General features: G+C 40.3%; 1 protein-coding gene across 1 annotated transcript in view; it reads left to right on the forward strand.

Moving 5' to 3' along the window:
• LOC121020450 (uncharacterized) overlaps positions 1-23157 on the forward strand; it is a 328749-nt gene that overhangs the window by 163933 nt on the left and 141659 nt on the right. The window contains exons 11-13 of the mRNA XM_040460498.1: positions 12502-12578; positions 15641-15764; positions 18692-18925. Of these exons, the coding sequence (XP_040316432.1) occupies positions 12502-12578; positions 15641-15764; positions 18692-18925 (435 nt within the window). The remainder of the gene's footprint in view (positions 1-12501; positions 12579-15640; positions 15765-18691; positions 18926-23157) is intronic.

The raw sequence follows: 23157 nt of genomic DNA on the forward strand, positions 1-23157 counted from the left end.
TTATGTTCAGTAGGCATTGTGATTAGTGGGAAAGACTTTATTCATTCATTCATAACCCTCTACTCATCTTACCATGTGAAAACAAGGAAAATAAATCGAGTAACAACAACAGAAGAGCCTACACACACACACACACACAGATATATATATATATGTATATTACATATAATATATATATACCTATACATACACATATACCCACATATATATCTCATATATATACATAATCTTTTAAATATAAGTGTATATGTATCCATGTGTATTTATATATGTAAATATACATTTACAGAGCACCCAATATTACCAAGTGTTACAGACAATATAGTAATGATGAATAATTAAATTAGACATAGATTTTTTTTATTTACAAAGTGTTACGACCTATTCTGAGTATTTTATATATCTTAACTGATTTATTGCTCATCTTATAAGGCAGATAAATGTTACCATTCACACGTTACAGGTGAGGAAACTAAGGCTCAGAGATATTCAGGAACTTGGTCACACAAATCATAAGAGTGGACTGGAATTTGAACCTAGTTGACCTAGGTATGGTGCCCACTCTATGAAGCAATAGAACTAATAGCTAGTTGTTAGCGAAAAGTAAGCGATGCAACAAATTCATATTGAGATGGAGAAGAATAGAACATCTGCTCAACCCAAATCTCTATCAAGTGAGATCTCTGACAGCTTAACAAACCAAGATTAATGGGAGGAGAATGTGAATTTTTGTTTTAAATGTTAATGTACTCAGTGTCCCCAGTGGATGATTAATAAAGTTGAATTAATTATTCCTGGAAAAACAAATATAGACATCCCATTTTCTGTAACTCTATTGCTCTAGATCAAATGGAATTATCACATAGAGAATTGGAATCAAAGGAATCCATTGTGCATTTTGCATGTTAATTTGTTTATTTATTTATTTACTTATTTATTTCTGTTTATTTTCTGAGAGAGAGAGAGAGACAGAGCATGAGCATGGGAGAGGCAGAGAGAGATACACACACACAGAATCTGAAGCGGGCTTAAGTATCCAAGCTGACAACACAGAACCCAATGCAGGGCTCAAACCCACAAACCGTGAGATCATGGCCTGAGCTGAAGTCAGACGCTGAACCCACCGAGCCACCCAGGTGCCCCTCATGTTAATTTGTTTAATGCTTTCAGTTTAGATTATTCAAATATACATACCCAGGCATGTAGAGTTTAAAGAAATGTGAGAATTGGGATGCCTGGGTGGCTCAGTCGGTTCAGCGTCTGACTTCAGCTCAGGCCATGATCTCTCGGTTTGTGGGTTTGAGCCCCGCATTGGGCTCTGTGCTGACAGCTCAGAGCCCGGAGCCTGCTTCGGATTCTGTGTCTCACTCTCTCTCCTCCCCTTCCCCACTTGCAGTCTGCCTCTCTGTCTCTCTCAAAAGTAAATAAACATTAAAAAAATAGAGAAATATGAGAATTGATAAGGAAACAACATCGTGATGTAAGTTTATGTGGGGTTATCCATAATCTCATCCACTTGAAGAAGACCTCACTTCATGGCCTGGAGAAATATATTAATTAAGGAGCAGAAACTAAAGGTAGTTTGTCCATTTTGCGTGTGCGTGTGTGTGTGTGTGTGTGTGTGTGTGTGTGTAATCCAAAATACATAGCAAATCCTGGTAGATATTTTATTTTTCTGAAATGAAGGGTAAAACCTTAAAATTAAGTATTATGGAATCCAAGGTGGAGGAAAAAATAAAGGAGAAATCAAATATGGCCAGGGCTGTAGAACTGAGGCATTCTGGTTGCACAGAGCATGGGTCTCTCTCCTTACAAGGTGGATGTCCTCTCTAGTAATCACCTCACTGCAGTTGGGTCAAGAGAAATCAGAAGAATTGAGCCACCCAGGACCTTTTCTAATTCTCTGAGCCTGTTTTAATCTGTTTATTTGCCTCAAGGTCATATTCCAACATAATTTAGCACTCATTGTCAAACAATGGACAGACACTGCCATTGTCATTGAATGAAGAAATAAAAAGATTGCCTTTAGTCTGCTAAAATTCGTATGCGAGGTTTTTTTTTTTTTTTTTTTTCTTTACTCAGTGTTTCAAATTCCCTGTACTTCCATCTGATTGGACATTGTAGGCCTTGTGTTCGGTCTCTGAATCCTCAGTGGGCTCCGATCTGAGATCATGTTGATTGGCTCAGTCCGGGATCAGATGTCCCAGCCTAGGAGTGGGCTTGGTTGGCCTCAGCTTCCTGAACCTGAAGGCTCCTGTGGGCAGTTGGGAAATATTCATATTTTAAGAACACTAATCCACCTCTTGCAATTTTTTAGAGATATTTATTTCCAATCTATGGTCCAATCTATGGACTAAAATAGTTTTTCAGCTTTCCTTGTGGGGAATGGTTTTTTTGATTTGTGTGGTTTTTTTTATTATTATTATTTTAATGTTTATTTTTGAGAAAGACAGAGACAGAGCATGAGAGGGGAGGAGCAGAGAGAGAGGGAGACACAGAATCTGAAACAGGCTCCAGGCTCCGAGCTGTTAGCACAGAGCCCGATGTGGGGCTTGAACCCACCAGCCGTGAGATCATGACCTGAGCCGAAGTGGGACACTTAAGCAACTGAGCCACCTGGAGCGCCCCTTCTTGTGTGGAATGGTTTTATTCCTTACGTTCTTTTTCTCCCTTGTCCCTAAAACTGTCATTTTACCTCTTCTTTTAGCATGTATTGTGATCATAGCTACTTGTAAAAATTTTGAATGATTTGAGATACCATAATTTTTGCATGAATATATAATTTTTGAAGGACTGTTTGATGAAGGGTGGGGACTAGAAATGCAAGATTGTTAAGAATGAGAAAGGGTGGGACAGGCTGTGGAGGAAGGAAAAAAATGTGAATTCTGTTCTACAACCCATGCTGTTTGGACTCGCCTGAAATTACCGAAATTACTGAAATTACAGAAGATCCTGTTTTCTTAAAACTCTTAACTAAGATAGAGATATGTAAATATCTGTTTTTTTCCAGTTACTTCCCCTCCCCAAGTGATTAAAAGAAAACATCACAATTTGGCATTTTTTTAAATATAACACTTCCATTCCTTGCTGAACAGTTGTGCAAATATTAGCAAAAGGCTTCTTACTAAAGTACGTAAGGCACTTTAACAAAAGCTTAGCTGGTCTCCTGGTTTCTCTTCTCTCTTTGCTCCTATCCATTCCAGAATTAGTGCTTAAGGTATAACTGATCATTTTACTTCCTTGGTCAAAAGCCTTAACTAGTTTCTCACAGGTGTCCCTGTCCAGTTAATTATATTTTGAGGGAGGCATCATGGGATGGTGGGCAAACTTGTGTTTTGGAGTAAAAGAGTAATGGGTTCAAATAGCCTCCAAGTCTTACGTCATATGTGGTCTTAGACAAGTCATTGAAACTCTCAGGGTATCAGTGTCAGTAATTCACATCATACCATGTTGTCACAACTATTATGTGTAACAAAAATATTAGCTGTGAAATCGTATATAAATCATTCAGTATCTTTATTCATTAGGAATTTCCCATTTGATCTGTTTTTGATCTTACAGTACATTGTACCATTATTCAGATGTATTTTATTGCAAACTTAATCGCAATTTTCTTATGGACAAGGGCTTTTTCTTATAGCCTCTACATGATAGGAACTTAGAAATATATGTTAACTTAATATTTTTTGAAAAAAATCTTATTTTGAGAGAGCGAGAAAAAGAGAGAGTGTGTGTGCACAGTGGTGGAGGGGCAAAGAGAGAGGAAGAGAGAGAGAAAATCCCAAGCGGTCTCCATGCTCAGTGTGGAGACCCGGGCACGATGTGGGGTTTGTCGTAGGGCTTGATCCCGTGACTGTGAGATCTTGAGCTAAGCCAAAGTCAAGAGCCTGATGTTTAACTGGTTGTGCCATTTAGGCACCCTAACTTAAAATTAAAGAATACTTGTTTAGCTCCTAAAATGTAAATGTCATTTTATGCGAAATTAAGGCATTGAAAGAGCAGAACATATGTGTGTGTGTCTGTGTGTGTGTGTGTGTGTGTGTCTGTGTGTGTCTGTGTGTGTGTGTGTGTGTGTCTGTGTGTGTCTGTGTGTGTGTGTGTCTGTGTGTGTGTCTGTGTGTGTCTGTGTGTGTGTGTGTGTGTCTGTGTGTGTCTGTGTGTGTGTGTGTGTCTGTGTGTGTGTGTGTCTGTGTGTGTGTGTGTGTGTGTGTGTCTGTGTGTGTGTGTGTGTCTGGGTGTGTCTGTGTCTGTGTAAAATGTCTCACCATTATTTCAAGTGATTCTTGTTTATTTGGTACAGATACCAGAGGGTCCTATTAAGATTTAACCTGGCTTGGGCACCTGGGTGGCTCAGTCAGTTAACCATCTGACTCTTGGTTTTGGCTCAGGTCATGATCTCACGGTTTGTGTCCTTGAGCCCTGTGTCAGAGTCTGTGCTGACAGTGCAGAGCCTGCTTGGGATTCTCTCTCTCTCTCCCTTTCTCTCTGCCCCTCCCTTGTTTGTGCTCTCTCTCTCAAAATAAATAAATAAGCTTAAAAAAAGTAAAGATTTTATCTGTTTCTATAAAAAACCTGCAAAAGAATGAACCTGACCACTTTCTTACACCACACACGAAAATAAATTCAAAATGGATGAGAGACCTAAATGTGAGACAGGAGACCATCAAAGTCCTAGAGGAGAAAACAGGGCACAACCTCTTTGACCTCAGCTGCAGCAACTTCTTTCTAGATATGTCTTCAGAAGCAAGGGAAGTAAAAACAAAAAATGAACTATTGAGACCTCATCAAGATAAAAAGCTTCTGCATAGTGAAGGAAAAAAATCAAGTAAACTAAAAGATAACCTGTGGAATGGGAGAAGATATTTGCAAATGACATATCGGATAAAGGGTTGGTATCCAAAATCTATAAAGAACTTAACAAACTCAACACCCAAGAAACAAATAATCCAGTGAAGAAATGGGCAGAAGACATGAATAGATGCTTTCGAAAGAAGACATCCATATGACCAACAGGTACATGAAAAGGTGCTCACTCATCATCAGAGAAATACAAATCAAAACGATAATGAGATGCCACCTCAGACCTGTCAACATGCCGAAAATTAACAATTGAGGAAACAACAGATGTTGGCGAGGATGAGAAATCCTGCACTGTTGGTGGGAATGCAAACTGGTGCAGCCACTCTGGAAAACACTATGGAGATTCCTAAAAAAGCTAAAAATAGATCTACCCTATGACCCAGCAATGGCACTACAAGGTATTTATCCAAAGGATACAAAAATGCTGATTTGAAGGAACACATGCATCCCAGTGTTTATAGCAGCACTATCAACAATAGCCAATCCTGGGTGGCTCAGTCGGTTGAGTGACGGACTTCATCTCAGGTCATGATCTCGCAGTTCGTGAGTTCAAGCCCCGTGTCCGGCTCTGTGCTGACAGCTCAGAACCTGGATCCTGCTTCGGATTCTGTGTCTCCTTTTCTCTCTCTGTCCCTCCCTTATTCGCACTCGGTCTCTGTCTCTCTCAAAATGAATAAACATCAAAATAAAATAAAAACAATAGCCAATCACAATGGAATACTATTTGGCAATCAAAAATAATGAAATCTCACCATTTGCAACAACGTGGATGGAGTGTATTATGTCACAGCGAAATAAGTCAGTCAGAGAACAAACAGATGGTTGCTGGAGGGTAGGTGAGGGGGGATGGGCTAAATGGGGGATGGGCCTTATGGAGGCCACTTTTCAGGATGACGACTGGGTGTTGTATGTGAGTGATGAATCACTGGGCTCTACTCCTGACACTAGTAATTCATTGGATGTTAACTAACCTGAATTTAAATAACTAAATTGAAAAACATAAAGATTTTACCTGGTTCTATAAAATAACTTATAAATTATCTCTGTGTATGCTTTTGAGGAATCTGTTTTTTATTCTTGTGTTCACCTTGCTCCATAGTTTAGTTCTATTACTTCATTGAAAACTCTCCGTACTTGAAGCTTCTCAGTGATTCTCCTTGTTCTGTGATAAGACCCCCCATATTGGACTGTCGGCCTGCTCATTCCAGGGAACAAAAGCATTCAATAACTGTTGATGAAAGTAATATAAAATATTAAGAAGGCTTTAAGAAGGTGAATGACATCCGTGCAAAAGGGGAGACAGAGTGCCCCAAATAATCCGTACGTTTGAAAATGCCCACATAAATTTAATACTGGTGGAAAAATTGTATAACTGTTAAAGAAAGCTCCTCAAAATGCTTTCTTTCCCCCATTTATATTAAGTGGCTTCATTTTAGAAAATATAATTTTTTATAGTGGAAAAACCACCTGGAGATTTTTTTGTCACTTTTTTTTTTTCCTATTGCTGCTACTTCCTAACTCCAGTGTCCCTAAGGTAATTAGTGGGCTGAAATTTACATCATCGGCTTTGAGATTCTGTGAATATGAAGGAATAGCATTGTATGGTGATGAGCATAGCAGAGCATATAAACTTGTGGAGTCACTATGCTGTGCACCCGAAAGTAATGTCACATTGTGTGTCAACTGTACTCGGATAAAAACAAATTATTTTAACTATTAATGATGTGATTTGGGGTCGCTCAGTCAGTTAAGTGTCCCACTTCGGCTCAGGTCATGATCTCGTGGTCCACTGGTTCAAGCCCCGGGTCAGGCTCTGTGCCAACAGCTCAGAGCCCGGAGCCTGCTTCGGATTCCGTGTCTCCCTCTCTCTGTGCCCCTCCCCACTCGCACTCTGTCTCTCTCTCAAAAATGAATAAACATTAAAAAAATTTTTAAAAAGATGTGATTTTTTTAATGACAAGTTTTTGTCGAGTCCCAATTCTTACTGTACTGCCACAATTTCCAACAAAATTTTGGAGATTTATGCAGATGATGGGATTATTTGGGGGATGATGCTTTAAATACACATATATTTATATATATGTGTATATACATATATATATGTGTGTATATATGTATATATATATATGTGTGTATATATATACATATATACACATATATATTTTTATATATATTTATATATATTATATATTTATATATAAATATATATATTATATATTTATATATATTTTAAATATATATATATATTTAACATTTATGTTTATTTATTTCTGAGAGAGAGAGAGACAGAGTGCGAGCAGGGGAGGGGTGGAGAGAGAGGGAGACACAGAATCGGAAGCAGGCTCCAGGCTCTGAGCTGACAGATATTCCAATATTATGGAAGTTGTTCTAAAAGTGCTGGTCGAGTGCAAGATGAATATCTGACTGGAGTACATCAGAGACAATACGGTGAAGTCCGTATTTTGATATATCTAGAGATGAATAATATCTGGTCATTGATTGCTTCATTTTTGATGCTAAAATTGGTTGTTGGTTTATGGTGATGGTATCGTGACTCATCTGTGATTTTCCCTTTGAAATTAAAAAGTCTGTGTGATTACTTGGGTATCAAACAGTATTCACTTCCTCATCAACTAGTCACTTTTGACGGCTTTATGTCAATTGATAATCCTTGCCAGAAATAATTCATTAAGAATTGCAAGATGATGGCTTTATATTCTACCATTTTGTCTAAATTTGTTAGCCGTAATTCTTCCATAAATAGAACTTGCTTTGACCAACTGCAATTATTTTGTTATCTTGAATAGCTTCTTCTAAATGACAGGGTACATGTAGAAACAGTTTTCACGGTATTAGGTCATTGGTAGACACTTTCCTCTACTTGAAAAGCCAAAGGCATGATTTTATTTATTATTTTAGTTTTCAAAGGAAGGCATGATTTTATATTTAACATCAGAACCATTTTTCCCTCACGACTCTAAAATACATCTCAATAAGGCAGTTATTACAAATACTTTGAAAATTAAATAAATTTAAGAAATTGGTATGTTAGGAAAGTTTTCACGAGTTTGTAAAGTGATGCATTATTCCTCAGCTACTTCTCAGTATCTTCCTTACTCTGGATCATACCAAATACTTCTTGCATATTTGATTTTATGTTTCTTAGAAATTTAAATTTAAATGTTCTTTCTTTCTCAACTCATGTCTCCAAAATTTTTATATTCCCCTACATATTAATAGAAAACCAATTCTTTTTTATATTTTTTTAAATGTTTTATTTATTTTTGAGACAGATGGAGACAGAGCGTGAGCAGGGGAGGGGCAGAGAGAGAGGGAGACACAGAATCCGAAACAGGCCCCAGGATCCGAGCTGTCAGCGCAGAGCCTGACTTGGGGCTCGAACTCGCAAACCGTGAGATCATGACCTGAGCCGAAGTCGGATGCTTAACCGACTGAGCCACCCAGGCGCCCCTAGAAAATCCATTCTTATAAGGGTCTGGGATCTGACTCCCAAGAGCTTTAAGTAGAAGATGTGAAGAATGGGAAGACAAAGACAACTTTCATTGTTTCTTGATCAAATGTTGTACATGACCTTCACTTCTATATTTGTACATGTTGTACATGACCACAGATTTTTTTTCTTATTTTGTTTCTTTTTGGAGATTTTTATGTTTTCTGTCTTTTTAAGTGGCAGATGTAAAAGTTAAAAAGGCGTAATTCTTGTAGCCAAAATGGAGTAGATAGTCCATATCACAGTGTGTCAAGCTCCTCAAGGATGCTCTGTATTTGGAGAAAGGCTTCCGGGAGTTTTTTGTTTGTTTGTTTGTTTTGTTAACCATAGTGTATCCTCACTCTTCACTCTGATATTTGAGAAACATGATACAGAGTTTAAAGTACTTAAATGTTATTATGAGTTTCATCTGGCAAGATTAAGCTATTTAAGTTTTCTAAGGTATTATTTTTCTTAAATTTTTAAAAATGTTTTATTTATTTTTGAGACAGAGAGAGACAGAGCATGAATGGGGGAGGGGCAGAGAAGAGAGGGAGACACAGAATCCGAAGCAGGCTCCAGGCTCTAAGCTGTCAGCACAGGGCCCGACGCAGGGCTGGAACTCACAAACTGTGAGATCATGACCTGAGCCAAAGTCGGACGCTTACCTGACTGAGCCACCCAGGCACCCCAAGTTTTCCAAGGCATTATTGCCTATTATTCTTTAGTAATTCTTGCCAAACTGTTCCCTGTGTAATCCCCAATTATAACAAACCATCCCTTGTTCAGACTAATAGGATATGGTGGACAGTCTGGGTGGCAAAATATTTTGAAACAAATTCTACACACACACACACACACACACACACACACGAATTATTTTTCTCTAAAAGCAAGTATATGACTAAAGCGGCAAGAAATAATTGTTACATAATAAAGTTGGGGGTAAAGTCTTCCTTAATGAAGTGATACCTTTTAATTAGCTCACCGTTAATAAATCGTCCGTGCTTCCGGAGTCCTTGAGAGGATTTGAAAATAGTTGGCTCCGTGAGGGAATTCATCATCTTTGCAAACTATGCTTGCCCTGTTTGGTCTTTTTTGGAAAATGGTTGGTGCAAAGGAAAATTTCCTAAGTTTTAATAAAGTTTTACTGTTTAGCTCTCTGCACGCCTTTCCAAAGGACCATACACATCCATCGATGCAAGCCTTAATTGTTGGCACAAGGATGTTGATTTGATCATGGGCTAATAATAGAAACTATATGGAGTGAAGTGAGTGAAAAAACTGTCACCCTGTGCATGTAGCATCTAAAAAGGCAACGTGACTCTGTGCAGGGCCAATTACGTGGATTAAGATGGGTCTTTGTTGGGGCGCCTGGGTGGCTCTGTCAGTTAAACGACTTACTCGGGCTCAGGTCATGATCTCACGGTTCCCGGGTTGGAGCCCGTGTGGGGCTCTGTGCTGCCAGTGTGGAGCCTGGAGCCTGCTTTGGACTCTGTGTCTCCCTCTCTCTCTGCCCCTCCCCCACTCGCACTCTCTCTCAAAACTAAATAAACATTTAAAAAAGAAAAAAAGACTGAGCTCTGGAACCACAGAGAGCTGTCTCCAGTCTCCACCGGGTACCCGAACCTCAAGGTCTCTGAGCCTCAGTTTACCCATCTGCAAAATAAGTATGATGCTCAGAGTGCATGCATTATAGGGCTGTTGCAAGAATCAAACGACGTAATGCCTACAGATATTTACTTAAACCTTCTAATGGCTTCCTAGTTGCATATAATATGTAGATTGGTTAACATCACCTGCATGTTCAGCAAGGTCTGGCTCCTATTTATATTTCTAACCCAAGTTCCCAGTATTCTCCTCTGGGGCTATACTTAGGTCACAGCCAAACTTCTTTCTTTCCTTTCCTTTCCTTTCCTTTCCTTTCCTTTCCTTTCCTTTCCTTTCTATAAAACTATGTCCTACCTCAGGACCTTTGTACATGCTGTTCTTTCTGCCTGGAACAATTAATTTCTTTTGCTCTTTGCATGGCTAAACAATTTTTTTACTAGTCTCATTAAAAAAAATTTCCGTCTTTCCTAACCTTCCCCCACAAACTTGTCCCTTAAAATTCTTCTCTATACTATTCTTTGGGTTCTTCTCTGCATTTTCCATTCTTATCATACTTGCCATTGTTCTATTCATTTCTCGAGTTTGTTTTATTTATCATGTCCAGTAGAAAGGTGGTTTTATAATGTCAAGTATAATGTATATATTTGTATACCACTGTATTTCTGGCTTCTAGCACAGTGTCTGGCATAAAGCAAAACCATAATAAATATCTGTAGAATAAGAAGCTGAGCAAAGTACAGGGCCTAGTACAATGAGTATCAATGCTCAATAAATGCACATTAGCATTGCTATTATGAAACTCCTTCTAATTACTATGTGATAAACTTGAGAAGATTTACTTACTAGAAGATTTACTTACTAGAATCACAATATATGACATGGCATCCTTTCAGTGGAAACGTGTGGTAGGGAAGGTCTTCTCTTGAAGAGATTTGTGGGTATGGTTTTTGTCTAACCAAGTTGGACTCCACCAAGATTCACTGAAGACCTACACAGTTTTAAATGGAATTAGATAAACAGACAAAGCACCTGCTTGGATTGAAAGAGACCGAGAGAGGGGCACCTGGGTGGCTCAGTCAGTTAAGTGTCTGACTTCAGCTCAGGTCATGATCTCATGGTTTGTGAGTTCGAGCCCTGCGTCGGGCTCTCTGCTGTCAGTACAGAGCCTGCTTTGGATCTTCTGTTCCTTTCTCTGTGCCCCTCTCCAGCTTGTGTGCCACCCCCCCAAAAAAATAAATAAACATTTTTAAAAAAGAAAGAGACTGAGAGAGAACAAAATAAAGATGTCTTTGGACTCCCAAATTCTATTGGCAGAAAACAGGTTGAGAACACTATGTAGCTGCAAACGTGGGTTACCTTTCATTAAAAAAAAAGCAGGGAAGATCCAAAGAGTGGAACCAGGCATCTAGAGGACAGAGCTGAGAGCCATAGAGAAGCATTCCAACCTTGAGACTTAATCAAGGAACTGCCAACATTTGCTTGTTTGGATTTCATCATTGTTGGGGACTCAGGATCCTGGCCTCCTCTTAGCACCTTTTCATAGTTCCATCCCGCACGGTATCAGGATTCATCTGTGTGGCCAATAGGCTGTAGCAGAAGTGCTGCTCTGTCATTTCCAAGGTTAGGTTACAAAGGACAGCAGCTTCCATTCTGAGATCTTTCTCCCTCTTTCATTTCCTCATCATTCACTTTCACTAAATATGTTGATATTTGTCCATATGATACCCTTTCAGAACATCTGGATCAGTATTCTTAGAAGGATTGCTGCGTGTTATATTTTGCATGGCGCAATCCTGAGTTATGCCTGTTTGTCCTAGAATAATTGTTTCCTCATTGACTACCCAAGTGTTCTGGATTGGATGATAAATTACACGATCACAATTATTATTAACATCTCTAGCATCCTACACATTCAGCCATATGTCCATTTACATTTTGTTAAACCGTACCATTGTGTGGTGTGTATGCAGGCACGTGTGTGTGTGCGTGTGTGTGTGTGAGAGAGAGAGAGAGAGAGAGAGAGAGAGAGAGAGAGAGAAGCAGAGACAAAGAAAGCTGGTTTTTCAGGGCACGTGGGTGGCTCAGTTGGTTAATCGTCTGACTTCAGCTCAGTTCACGATCTTACAGTTCGTGAGTTCATTCCCTGCATCGGGCTCTGTTCTGATGGCTCAGAACCTAGAGCCTGCTTCACATTCTGTGTCTCCCTCTCTCTCTGCCCTTCTCCCATTTGCACTGTCTCTCTCAAAAATAAATAAACATTAAAAAAAGCTGCCTTTGCATCTCTCAATTATTTCTCCTCCTTTTAAAATGTTTTTATAATTCTCTCCACCTTCCTGGCCAAAAGTAACTAAGCAGAGTTAGGAAAGTCATAGTCTATAAAAGGTGGCTGCAAAAGGTGTAAGTCCCATGTTCTCATTTGTCTCCTGGAACCTCAACCCTTATAGTAGCATATCCAGGTCTTAGAAAAACCAACTTCTACATATAATGCTTCAAGTGTTTTTTTGACCGATTATATTTCATTTCTTTTTTCTTCCATGCAGGACCTGAAATGTGGAGGGGAAGGACTCAGTCAGTACATTCCTATGTCATGTTTAAACACCAACAAAACATTTGACAAGTATGTTCCTTCATGGTGGATTGAATGCATTTTATTTTATTTTGTTTGTTTCACTCTAGGTTAAATATGGGGCAGTTATAGGTACCAAGCAGCCCAAGTTTGATTCACCTTAAGGATCAGTTTGTGGGAGACATGACCTCCGTTCCTCTTGAGATTTATCTGTGCCCTTCCATTCCTATATGACTGTTGGGGATGGGGCCATCATAGTAATGGAAGTATAGCTTGGAACCACCCCTTACTTACCTCTCAGGAAGTATCTAAATTCTTCGTCCAGTGTAGGAGCTTCCAAGATCAGGCTGTGGCACCTGCTGTTTCTCTGTGCCAGGAGAGGAAGTGCAGTAGTGGTGGGTGTGGGTTCAGAGGGGCTCTCAAGGTAGATGGTCTCCCTTTGAATCTCAGGCTTTTATGCCTTATGACCATGTGACCTCAAATAAGATGGTCAACATTCCCCAGCATCGGTTCATCAGTGAAGTAGAAATAATAATACCTCATTGGATTATCTGAGGGGTTAAATGAAATAATAGATATAATGTTTTCAAAAGAGTACCTTGAACATGGTAGGCATCCCATAAGTGTTAGTTAATACTGTATATCAGGGGTTCTCAACATGGATCAGTTTTGGCCTCAAGAGACATTTGGCAATGTCCGGAGACTTAAAAAAAAAATGTTTTTATTTATTTTTGAGACAGAGAGAGACAGAGCATGAGCAGGGGAGGGGCAGAGAGAGAGGGAGACATAGAATCCAAAGCAGGCTCCATGCTCTGAGCTGTCAGCACAGAGCCCAACGCCGGGCTCGAACTCACGGACTGTGAGATCATGACCTGAGCTGAAGTTGGACGCTCAACCGATTGAGCCACCCAGGCGCCCCTGGAGACATTTTTTTTTATTATTATTATCATGACTGGGACTAGGGAAGGGTCTGTTAATGGCATCTGGTGGTCGGGGGCCAGGGATCTTGCTAAACATTCTACAATGCACAGGCCAGCCTCTAAACAAAGGATTATGGGGTTCAAAATGTCAATAGTGCAGAGGTTGAGAAATCCTGTTGTATATATCAATGCGGTTTGCTCATTGTAATTTTACTTAATTTCTAATCTGACTAGCAGAGAAAATAAGGTATCAGCTGGAGTGGGGCCTGTCTCTCTGTGAAGACAATTCAGTGTCTCAGGGAACATGCCAAGCAGGCAAGATTGTATTTTGCTGAGATGTCATTCAGTGCTCAAGGTGGTATCACGGAAGTAGGGTAGCATGTTCCCAGCGCCCGACTTTTCTGTGTTAGGACTTCAGACCAGGAAAATGGCCAGGGATGTCTGCAGGACATTATACGCAAGGGAGTTATTTACAGACTCATTTACAATAGTGAGAGTTGGAACAAACCTAAATATCCAACAATAAGAGATTATGCCACGGGGAAAAAAATAGAGTCACATGGAAAATGCCTATAATGTACAAAGTGGTAAATATGGGTTACAAAATAGTATTTACATCATCAGTCTTATTTTGTAAAGCATAAAAAGGTATATTTTGCTACCTGGCTATGAGGAACGGACCTCAATATTTCATCAGTGTTTATATCAGGGTCGTGGACTAATGGATGACTGTTGTGGGGCTTTTTATACAATTAAATTTTGCATAATGTGCAAACATAAGCATATATTTCTATAATCACAAAAGTAATAAGTATTGTATATGAGGGGAAACAGAGAGTAATAATATGCCACAGGACCTAATTCAAAATGAGCTCATGTCTGGTCTGGTTCCTGGTCTAGGGTCTGACTACTCACTCCAAGGGGACACCAATCTCTAGATTTACCTCTCCGTACCTGATAAGGTGTTAAAACTGTGTATTAACCTTTTGATGTGCATTGTGTTTCTTTTTAACTAAGGGAGGTATTCTTAGGAAACCTTTAATTACAAAGAACTAGGATTGTAACTAAGGACCTTCCCCCCACCTTTAGGATGATAATCATGAATTCAGCATCTAATTATTTAGATTAAGTTTTTAAGATATTTCATGAGTGCCTTACAATGCTTATCAAAAGAACAAAGAAAGAAACTGAGGAAACCATCTCACTGTGGCTAACACATCATGTTTGATGTTTACTAATGAAATCTGTTTACCTTCATAACTGTATAATAGGGCCATTAAAGACAATAGATACAGTAGTTTAAAAGTAATAAAATTTACAACAAAGTGTATTTAATTTGAAATTGAATTGCCAGCAAATGGTGTCCTAATGAACCCTTGTGTCAATGGAGCTCTAACCAAATTAAGGGAAATCATTTCTATCACAAGAAACTAAATCAGCTGTGAGATCCAAAAAGGCCATTCCTCTGGTGGGGGTACAGTCATTGTCACAGATGGCTCTGCTGATGGAATTAAGCTTAAGTTAGGAGAAATGAAATACAAGATCCTTCTTAATTCAAATGAATTTGGGAACGCAGGCAAATGTTAGAAAATCAAAATTAAATAAATAAATGAATGAATGAATGAATAAATGAATGAATGCATAAATAAATAAATAAGTGAGTCATAAAAAAGAACCTCAAATAAAGGCAGTAAATGTTAACAGGAGGAAAAAAAAAAGCCTGGGGAACATTTTTGAAGGTAGAAATAGATCTTGATTTCTGGCCATTGCATTACAAAAATAAAAAGTTTATGTCATATCAGCTATTCAGCTATTTGAACGATTCCTCTATTTCCAAGTTTCTTCATCAGTTTATAAGACTGAAGGAGTGGGGGGCTGAAAATTAAGTGGCAAAATGTTTTACCAAATATTTGATCTTCGGTAATTTCTGAAACGAGCCACATTTTAATTACTGGGAGATCGGTATTGACTACAGGGAGTCTTGAATTTTATAGAGATCACATTTCAAAAGCTACTCATCTCCCCAACTTTAATCAACGGTAGTTGTGTGGTATTTATCTAATTCTCAGTTAATCTGACACAATGTTTGAGGAAAACATCAAATTGTGTTGTGGTTCCAAAGGCAAACCTTTTCATTATCCCCATTGTCAATTTCTCTTCCTTTTATTTCTCCTCCTCTTGTACCCGCTGCAGAGTGCCAAGTCAACCATTAATTGCACATCGAGATGTCTGGAAAGAAAACAGGCCGGCCGAGCTCTGTACTCTCACAGACGTAACTCACGAATCAAAGGCAGCAGCAGCAGGACCTTGCTGGAAGGTGAGACTCTCATGACTGACTTTTTCTCGGATGCAAAAATGTGAAATGATGAGATCAAAGGTTCTTGGCTCGCTGTCCTGGTTGGCTTTTCCTCCTGCTGGGACCCTCTAGAGAAACAGAGTTTCAACAGGTCTTGGTAAATATCTTTGAGGAGAATTCTACACTCAAATAGAAGGGCTAAAATTCTCGACTGTAAAGCATTGGGAATTCCTCAAGAATGGTGTGCACAGTGCCAGGCTGGGTTCCCACTAGACAATGAGGCGGGACTGTCTCCATGCAAATGAGACAGGTTTGAGATTTGATGAATCTTCTGTCTTCTGTCCCTACTCATCTGACACTCGCTTTGAGGAAGGTTGTAAATGCAAGAGAGATTGTGGTATAATTCCTCAGACTGGCATTTCTGCCCCCTAGTCACCATTCGATTATCTTCCAAATTGCTGTGTTTCAGAGAGATAAAGATTTTTTATGGCTTGCTGACTTGAAACAACCACAAGAGCCAGCAAAGAAATGACTAAGCGGCCATGCATAGTAATTCCATTGGTAAATGACAAAATCTTTGTTTGTATGACATTTCCAAAATTACTACAGAAGATGGATCTAAAATACAAAATGTCACATTTGGCATGCAAAACTATCACAATATATTTCAGTATAAAATTCATAGAGGCGTTTAATTTAGAATGTGTTTAATAACTCGGTCTGCCTGCATCAGTAATCCTGCCTTGAGGTTTAAAGAGCTTGTCTTATTTATTCACATGGCGTTAATTTTTTTAAAAAAAATATTTTTGGAAGCCAACATATTAAGGTTAAGTCTTTATTGTTAATTAAGATTTTCTAATTAAGCCAAAAATAATTGTTATTCTGATTGGTTTTTAAGTATGACTTCTGTGAGAAAACAAAAGAAGTTTAGCAACTTCCACTGTTTATTTAGCTGTGATTTGATTCCAGAAGCATACTATCTATATGGAAATATATATTATCGCTCACAAAATAAAGTCTAGGCAGGATTAAAAGGTACTTAACCGTTGGCTGCAGATTAATGGGTAGCTACTAACTCCAGGAGCCAAGAGAATACAGTAAACTGCTTCGAAGAACGGCATTATTTTTTGCTTAAAGCACAATGTAATATAGAATTCTTTGAGGTCAAATGATTCCAAAGACTATTTGGGACTTGTGAGTATAGAAAACATGACTTAATGACATTTGAGTTATTAATAATCCCAGGTTAATTTTTGTTTAATCTGAAACAAGTCCATTAAAAAAGTCTTATCCATTTGGATAAACTTTCCAGCACTTGTTGTTATGCCCAGAATTCGTGATCCCCAAAGACCACTAGGGAGCCGAGTCCGATGCAAAAGCAAAGAGCCTTTATTCGAGTAGCTCGAGCTCAGTCCCCTGCCTGCACCGACGCAGCGGTGAGATACCGGGGAAAGAGAGCGAGTTTCAAAAGGACAAAGGTTTTATTGGGGCCTGGGGGCAGTTGGTGAGGTAATGGCTATGGCCTCAGCTGATTGGCTGGGGAAGGGTCCTGGGGAAGGGTCCGAGTCCTGTTAGGCAGGTGAGGGGGGAGTTACTCAAGGGGAGGAGGTGTGGTCAAGGTGAAGGACACAGAACAAGACAGAGTCGGCTGGCGTAGGCCCGCCCTTTCATTGTTAAAAATGAAAATGGCCTATTCCTAAAAATGAAAATGGCCTATTCCTGTGAGTGGAAGGTAAGCAATGAAGTTCAAATGCCCCATAAAATATTCTTGACTCCTGTTCTTTAGTTACATACAATGTATGCTAAGTTTTAGGTTAAAGCACACACAAATGCTACTCCGTCCTTTACGTTGTTTTTTTTCTCTCCTTGGAAGCCCATGGGGTAAGTTGACCTCATGCTTAAACTGAATAAAAGTATTTATCAGGTGAAGGGTTTGTCTGACCTACTTTGGACTTGACTCATCAAGGTGGTATAGGGACCAAGGGCAGGCTGCCCCAAATGTACCACAAGGGCACACAGACTATTTTGAATTGAAGCTACGTGAGAGACAGCCAGTGCAAGACCACTCAGATCCTCCTCCGTTCCCCTGAAAATAGGAAATAAATCTCCCATATGAAAGGTACCCACCCTTTACTAAGAAGTGAAAAGACATCCTTATCACCAGAGATTGGAACTTTCAAGCGAAGAACGCTGTAGAAAGCTTGTTATTTTATTTTATTTTTTTACTGATCTACAATCTCAGCCCAGATTTTGCTTGGAATTACTTCCTAATTAAACCTCTTAAACACCCGTTTTCTTTATCCTGTTTCTTTCTCGCAACATTATTTTGTTTCTTCCTAACATGTCTAAAAACTGCTTTCCTTGGTCATTTCTTTATGTCTCATTTTCATTATTGGGCCTCCTTGTGCGTGTCAAAAAACGTTGGCTTCTTTCTCCAGTTCATCTGTTCACGTAAACTTAATTTTCAGTCCAGCAAAGACCTGGAGGGGTAGAGAAAAAAGTATTTTCCTCTCCTACGGCATCCTGTGGTCTGTGATTAGTGTCAGAGGTAAGGGTTTTTGCCTTCCAAACTCTTGAGTTTGAAACTCACGGCCCATACTCACCCTCCCAGATACCTCAAAGAGGCACGATGTGTGGTTTTCAGAAGTGTTGGTATCCTGTTAATTCTATCTTATTATAATAGATGAATGGTTTCTGATGTCACAGATCATTAACATACCATGCTTAAAAATTGGCTAACCTTTCCCCTGGCGTAATTGGCAGGCTTGCCTTTTGACCTCCTAATTATATATCGTGTGTCCTCCTCTGTTATCATTGCTAATACCTGACAATTACAGGTTGAGCGAAAATAATTGTCTATTTCCCCCCACCCCCAAGAAGTGCATTGTGGCTAATTGTGTGGTTTCATCCAGTTCCTGCGTATTTCAGGAGACCTGCCTTGTCTTTAGGTTGAGCGCGGCCAGGCGCCTCAGCATCTTCAAGTACGGATGAAATGTGCAAGAGGCCTCAAGAACAAGGCTCCCCGAGGCTCCTACCGCCTCAGGGTGTCCCTGCTTGGTCGACCAGGTGGCTGTGTCTTCCAGTGGCAGCAAACGGAGCAGCTGAAGACCAGAACACACCCAGTGAGGCATGATGGAAATTTTTATGATCTGGGGCTCTATTTCCACGAAAGCCTTTATGTGGTAAGCTGGCCTTTTTGCACACATGTCCCTTTTTATGTAGCTTCCTCACTCTTCCTATCTATCCATCTTTTCGTCTCTACTCATGTGGCTTGAGATATTCAACTTTGCGGAGTGAACAGAAAGGGTTGCATTCATTCATTCGTTCCTTCAGCCAATACCCAACGAGCCCTCACTGTGCACCAAGCATGTGTTGTGGACCATAAAGGGACACCCTAAGTCCCGTGTAAAATGGAAATGCTGTCTTTATTTAGCAACCACATATATGGTGGATGCTTGGTCTAGTTCTCCTCCTTTTTAGGATTTACATGCTGAGTGATTAATGATGTACATTGTTGGGCGTGTAGTACATGGATAAGCGTGTAAGCAGCCAGGGATGCTGATTTTAGGTGAGAACCAAGCTTGAGGCCAGAAGAGAAGTTGGAAGGATTGTTCAGAAAATATATTATGGATATAGGGAGGGGTTCTAGAGAAGACAGTGCTGAGTAAAGGAGGAAGAAGGTGGGTAAGGTTAACCAGTGACCCTGGATGCAGGGATGAGAAACAGGCTGGAGACCATCAAGTTCCCTTTGGAAGCAGAGAGAAGGCTCAGTCTCGTCTGGGGCATGTTCCATGAAACTCTAGCCCTCCCCCCCCCCCGCCCACACACAAAAAAGAAAGGAGGGTGGGGAGGGGCATCTGGGGGGCTCAGTAGGTTGTGTCTGACTTCAGCTCAGGTCATGATCTCATGGTTCGTGGGTTTGAGCCCCTTGTCGGGCTCTGTGCTGACAGCTGGGAGCCTGGAGCCTGCTTCGGATTCTGTGTCTCTCTCTCTGCCCTTCCCGTGCTTGTGTTCTGTCTCTCTCTGTCTCTCAAAGGTGAATAAATGTTAACAAAATAAAATAATAATAATAATAATAACAAAGGAGGGTGGGTTAGTCCTGGGACACTTACCACATGCTGGTACATTGGACGTTGAGCATGAGTACAGACTGTCCACAAATACAGAACTGCCTTTTACACTATTAATTTGAAAGAGTAAAACACACATCTTGAGGGTCCATATAGGTATCGCAGAGTGATATTTAAGAGAAAAGCTAATTTCTCTCTAAAATAGATAGGAGTGTGTTCTCTTTCTCCATTTCCCCTTAGGTTTTGTGCTAAAAGGTATCCTTTTAATTAATTTTAGCATGTGGTATTTCATTAAGGGTTGTAATCCATTATTCACATGAATATACTCTGCAGATAATGTCTTGTATTTATTCTGACCAACTGAAAAAATTAGAATAAGAGGCGAGACTGTAAAAAATGAGCCATTCTGTATGGTAGGTCTATAAACTACACATGTAGGCTGTCATTATTTACTTGTTCTGAGAAGAGAATTATCAACCTTCATTTTTTTGCCACCTTTACTTTCTAGATATCTAAGACCCTTGAGGATAGTGTTTTTTTTGTGTTGGTTGGTTGGTTGGTTGGTTTTTGTCTTTTGTTTTTTTCTTTTTAATGATCAACAACTCTGTAGTGAATTTTAAGAATAGAAAACATATGGGCGCCTGGGTGGCTCAGTCGGTTGAGTGTCTGACTTTGGCTCAGGTCATGATCTCACTGCTGGTGGGTTCGAGTCCCGCATTGGGCTCTGTGCTGACAGCCCAGAGCCTGGAGTCTGCTTCAGATTCTGTGTCTCCTTCTCTCTCTGCCCCTTTCCCATTTGTGCTCTGTCTCTGTCTCTTAAAAATAAATAAATGTTAATTTAAAAAAAAAAAGTATAGAATAGAAAACCTATAGCATCCATAAAAGCCATGCCATTGAATAATGTGTGCAAAGTCTCAGGTGACCTCTGTGTTTAGAAGTTGATGGGGCTTTGGGGCGCCTGGGTGGCTCAGTAGGTTAAGCGGCCGACTTCGGCTCAGGTCGTGATCTCGCGGTCCGTGAGTTCAAGCCCCGCGTTGGGCTCTGTGCTGACAGCTCAGAGCTTGGAGCCTGTTTCAGATTCTGTGTCTCCCTCTCTCTGACCCTCCCCCGTTCATGCTGTGTCTCTCTCTGTCTCAAAAATAAATAAACGTTAAAAATAAAAAAGAAGTTGATGGGGCTTCAAAAACAAAGAAAACAAAGCCTGTTTACCGCTGGGAGCCTAATAGACTAAATAGACATTTGGTGAAAGTCACAGCTTCATCCCAAGGTGTATCCACAGTCTACTTCAGATAGGATTTGGAGAATTGGCCGTGTTGATGGTGGTGAGAACACCAGAGGTCTCTTTCAAACAAGAGACCGGAACTCTTCCTGGGAAAGAATTCTTCCTGAGAGAAAAGGAATCCCCGCTGAAACACATTCACTGGGGAGTCAACTCTCAGTTGGCTCATCTGTGAGATGAGGTTAAAAATATGTGCCTCTCAGATGCATCGTGAGAAATGATGGAGATAATACTTGGGGAAATACACAGAATTCAGAGGCTTCTTTTGTTATTGCTATCATTATTCTGTTTCTTTGATAGTGGAGCCCATAAATGTTTCCCCAGTGGACTTTCATTTGAATATCTATGACATGTTCATATTTCAAGTAACTTTCAAACTAACCTTTGCTTGAGAACAATGTCGGTTAACGGTTTTTTCCTCTAATGACTGATCCCAAAGGCTTTGTGAAGAAATGTGGGATAATTGTGAGAGGAGTTAGTCTAGGGTAGGTAGGGAGAGGACATTTTCCCTGGGGGAACCCACTGTCTCTGTGGAACCAGACTTTGAGGATGTGTTCTAAGAAAGCAGCAAGCATAATTTAACCCTTGAGCTGAGGTCTTGGTTCCTACCTATCACCTCAGAGAAATTTCAGAAATGTGGTGTTACCCAAAATTTCAGTATATTATACAATTAATATTAATATTTATTTAGAGGATCTTAAGCAGGTCCACAATCAGCGAGGAGCCTGATGTGGGGCTCGATCCTATGACCCTGGGATCATGACCTGAGCTCGTGACCGACCCTCAACTGACTGAACCACCTAGGGGTCCCTAAAAGACAGAGCATGAGTGGGGGGAGGGTTAGAGAGAGAGAGAAACACAGAATCTGAAGCAGGCTCCCGGCTGAGAGCTGTCAGCACAGAGACCGACACGGAACTCGAACCCTTGAACTGTGAGATCATGACTTGAGCCGAAGTCAGATGTTTAACCGAATGGGCTACCCAGAGCCCCAAAATTTAGCTATTTTCTTTAAAAAAAAAAAGAGTTCAATGAACACCTAACCGGCAGGTACATTCTTTTTGTGCCTTTTAATTAAGTATCTGAAAATGTAAGGCATGGAGATAGGTTACAAAACATATTATTCAGTTTGCTTTCTAGAGCCATCTTCATTAAGAAGTGTTTTATGGGGCGCCTGGGTGGCTCAGTCCATTCAGCGTCTGACTTCGGCTCAGGTCATGATCTCACAATTCTTGGGTTCAAGCCCCGCGTTGGGCTCTGTGCTGACAGCTCAGAGCCTGGAGCCTGTTAGATTCTGTGTCTCCCTCTCTCTCTGCCCCTCCCCCACTCACGCTCTGTCTTTGTCTCAAAAATAAATAAATATTAAAAAAAGAAAAAGAACTGTTTTCTGGTAGGGGCACCTGGGTGGTTCTGTCGGTTGGGTGTCCGACTTCGGCTCAGGTCATGATCTCACAGCTCGTGGGTTCGAGCCCTGCGTCTGGCTCTGTGCTGACAGCTCAGAGCCTGGAGCCTGTTTCAGATTCTGTGTCTCCCTCTCTCTCTGCCCCTCTCCTCCTCATGCTCTATCTCTCTCTCTCTCTCAAAAATAAATAGACATTTAAAAAAAATTTTAAAAAATAATGAAAAGAACTGTTTTATGGTAAAAGGAGATACGAGCGTTTTTATCATTGTTATTATTGGTTTAGATGCCCATCCCCGTCTGCCACCATCAAAGCATGAACTCTGAGTGCAGAAGCCACATATATATTGCTGTGTTTGCTTTGGGAATATTCCATGCACGCTGTTGGGGGTTCCTAACAGAGTGTGCTACAGTTCAAATGCCAGGAGGGACTAGAAGATGAAGGGGTGCCCCAAGGACGCCTTCAGGGAGAAGGGCAAAACCACTATGTGATTCTGTTATGCCCAGAATTCGTGATCCCCAAAGACCACTAGGGAGCCGAGTCCGATGCAAAAGCAAAAGAGCCTTTATTCGAGCTAGCTCGAGCTCAATCCCCTACCTGCACCGACGCAGCGGTGAGATACCAGGGAGAGAGAGCGAGTTTCAAAAGCACAAAGGTTTTATAGGGGT

This window comes from Herpailurus yagouaroundi, unplaced genomic scaffold (assembly GCF_014898765.1).
Source record: "Herpailurus yagouaroundi ecotype Mexico unplaced genomic scaffold, PumYag 250, whole genome shotgun sequence".
Lineage (NCBI taxonomy): Eukaryota > Metazoa > Chordata > Mammalia > Carnivora > Felidae > Herpailurus > Herpailurus yagouaroundi.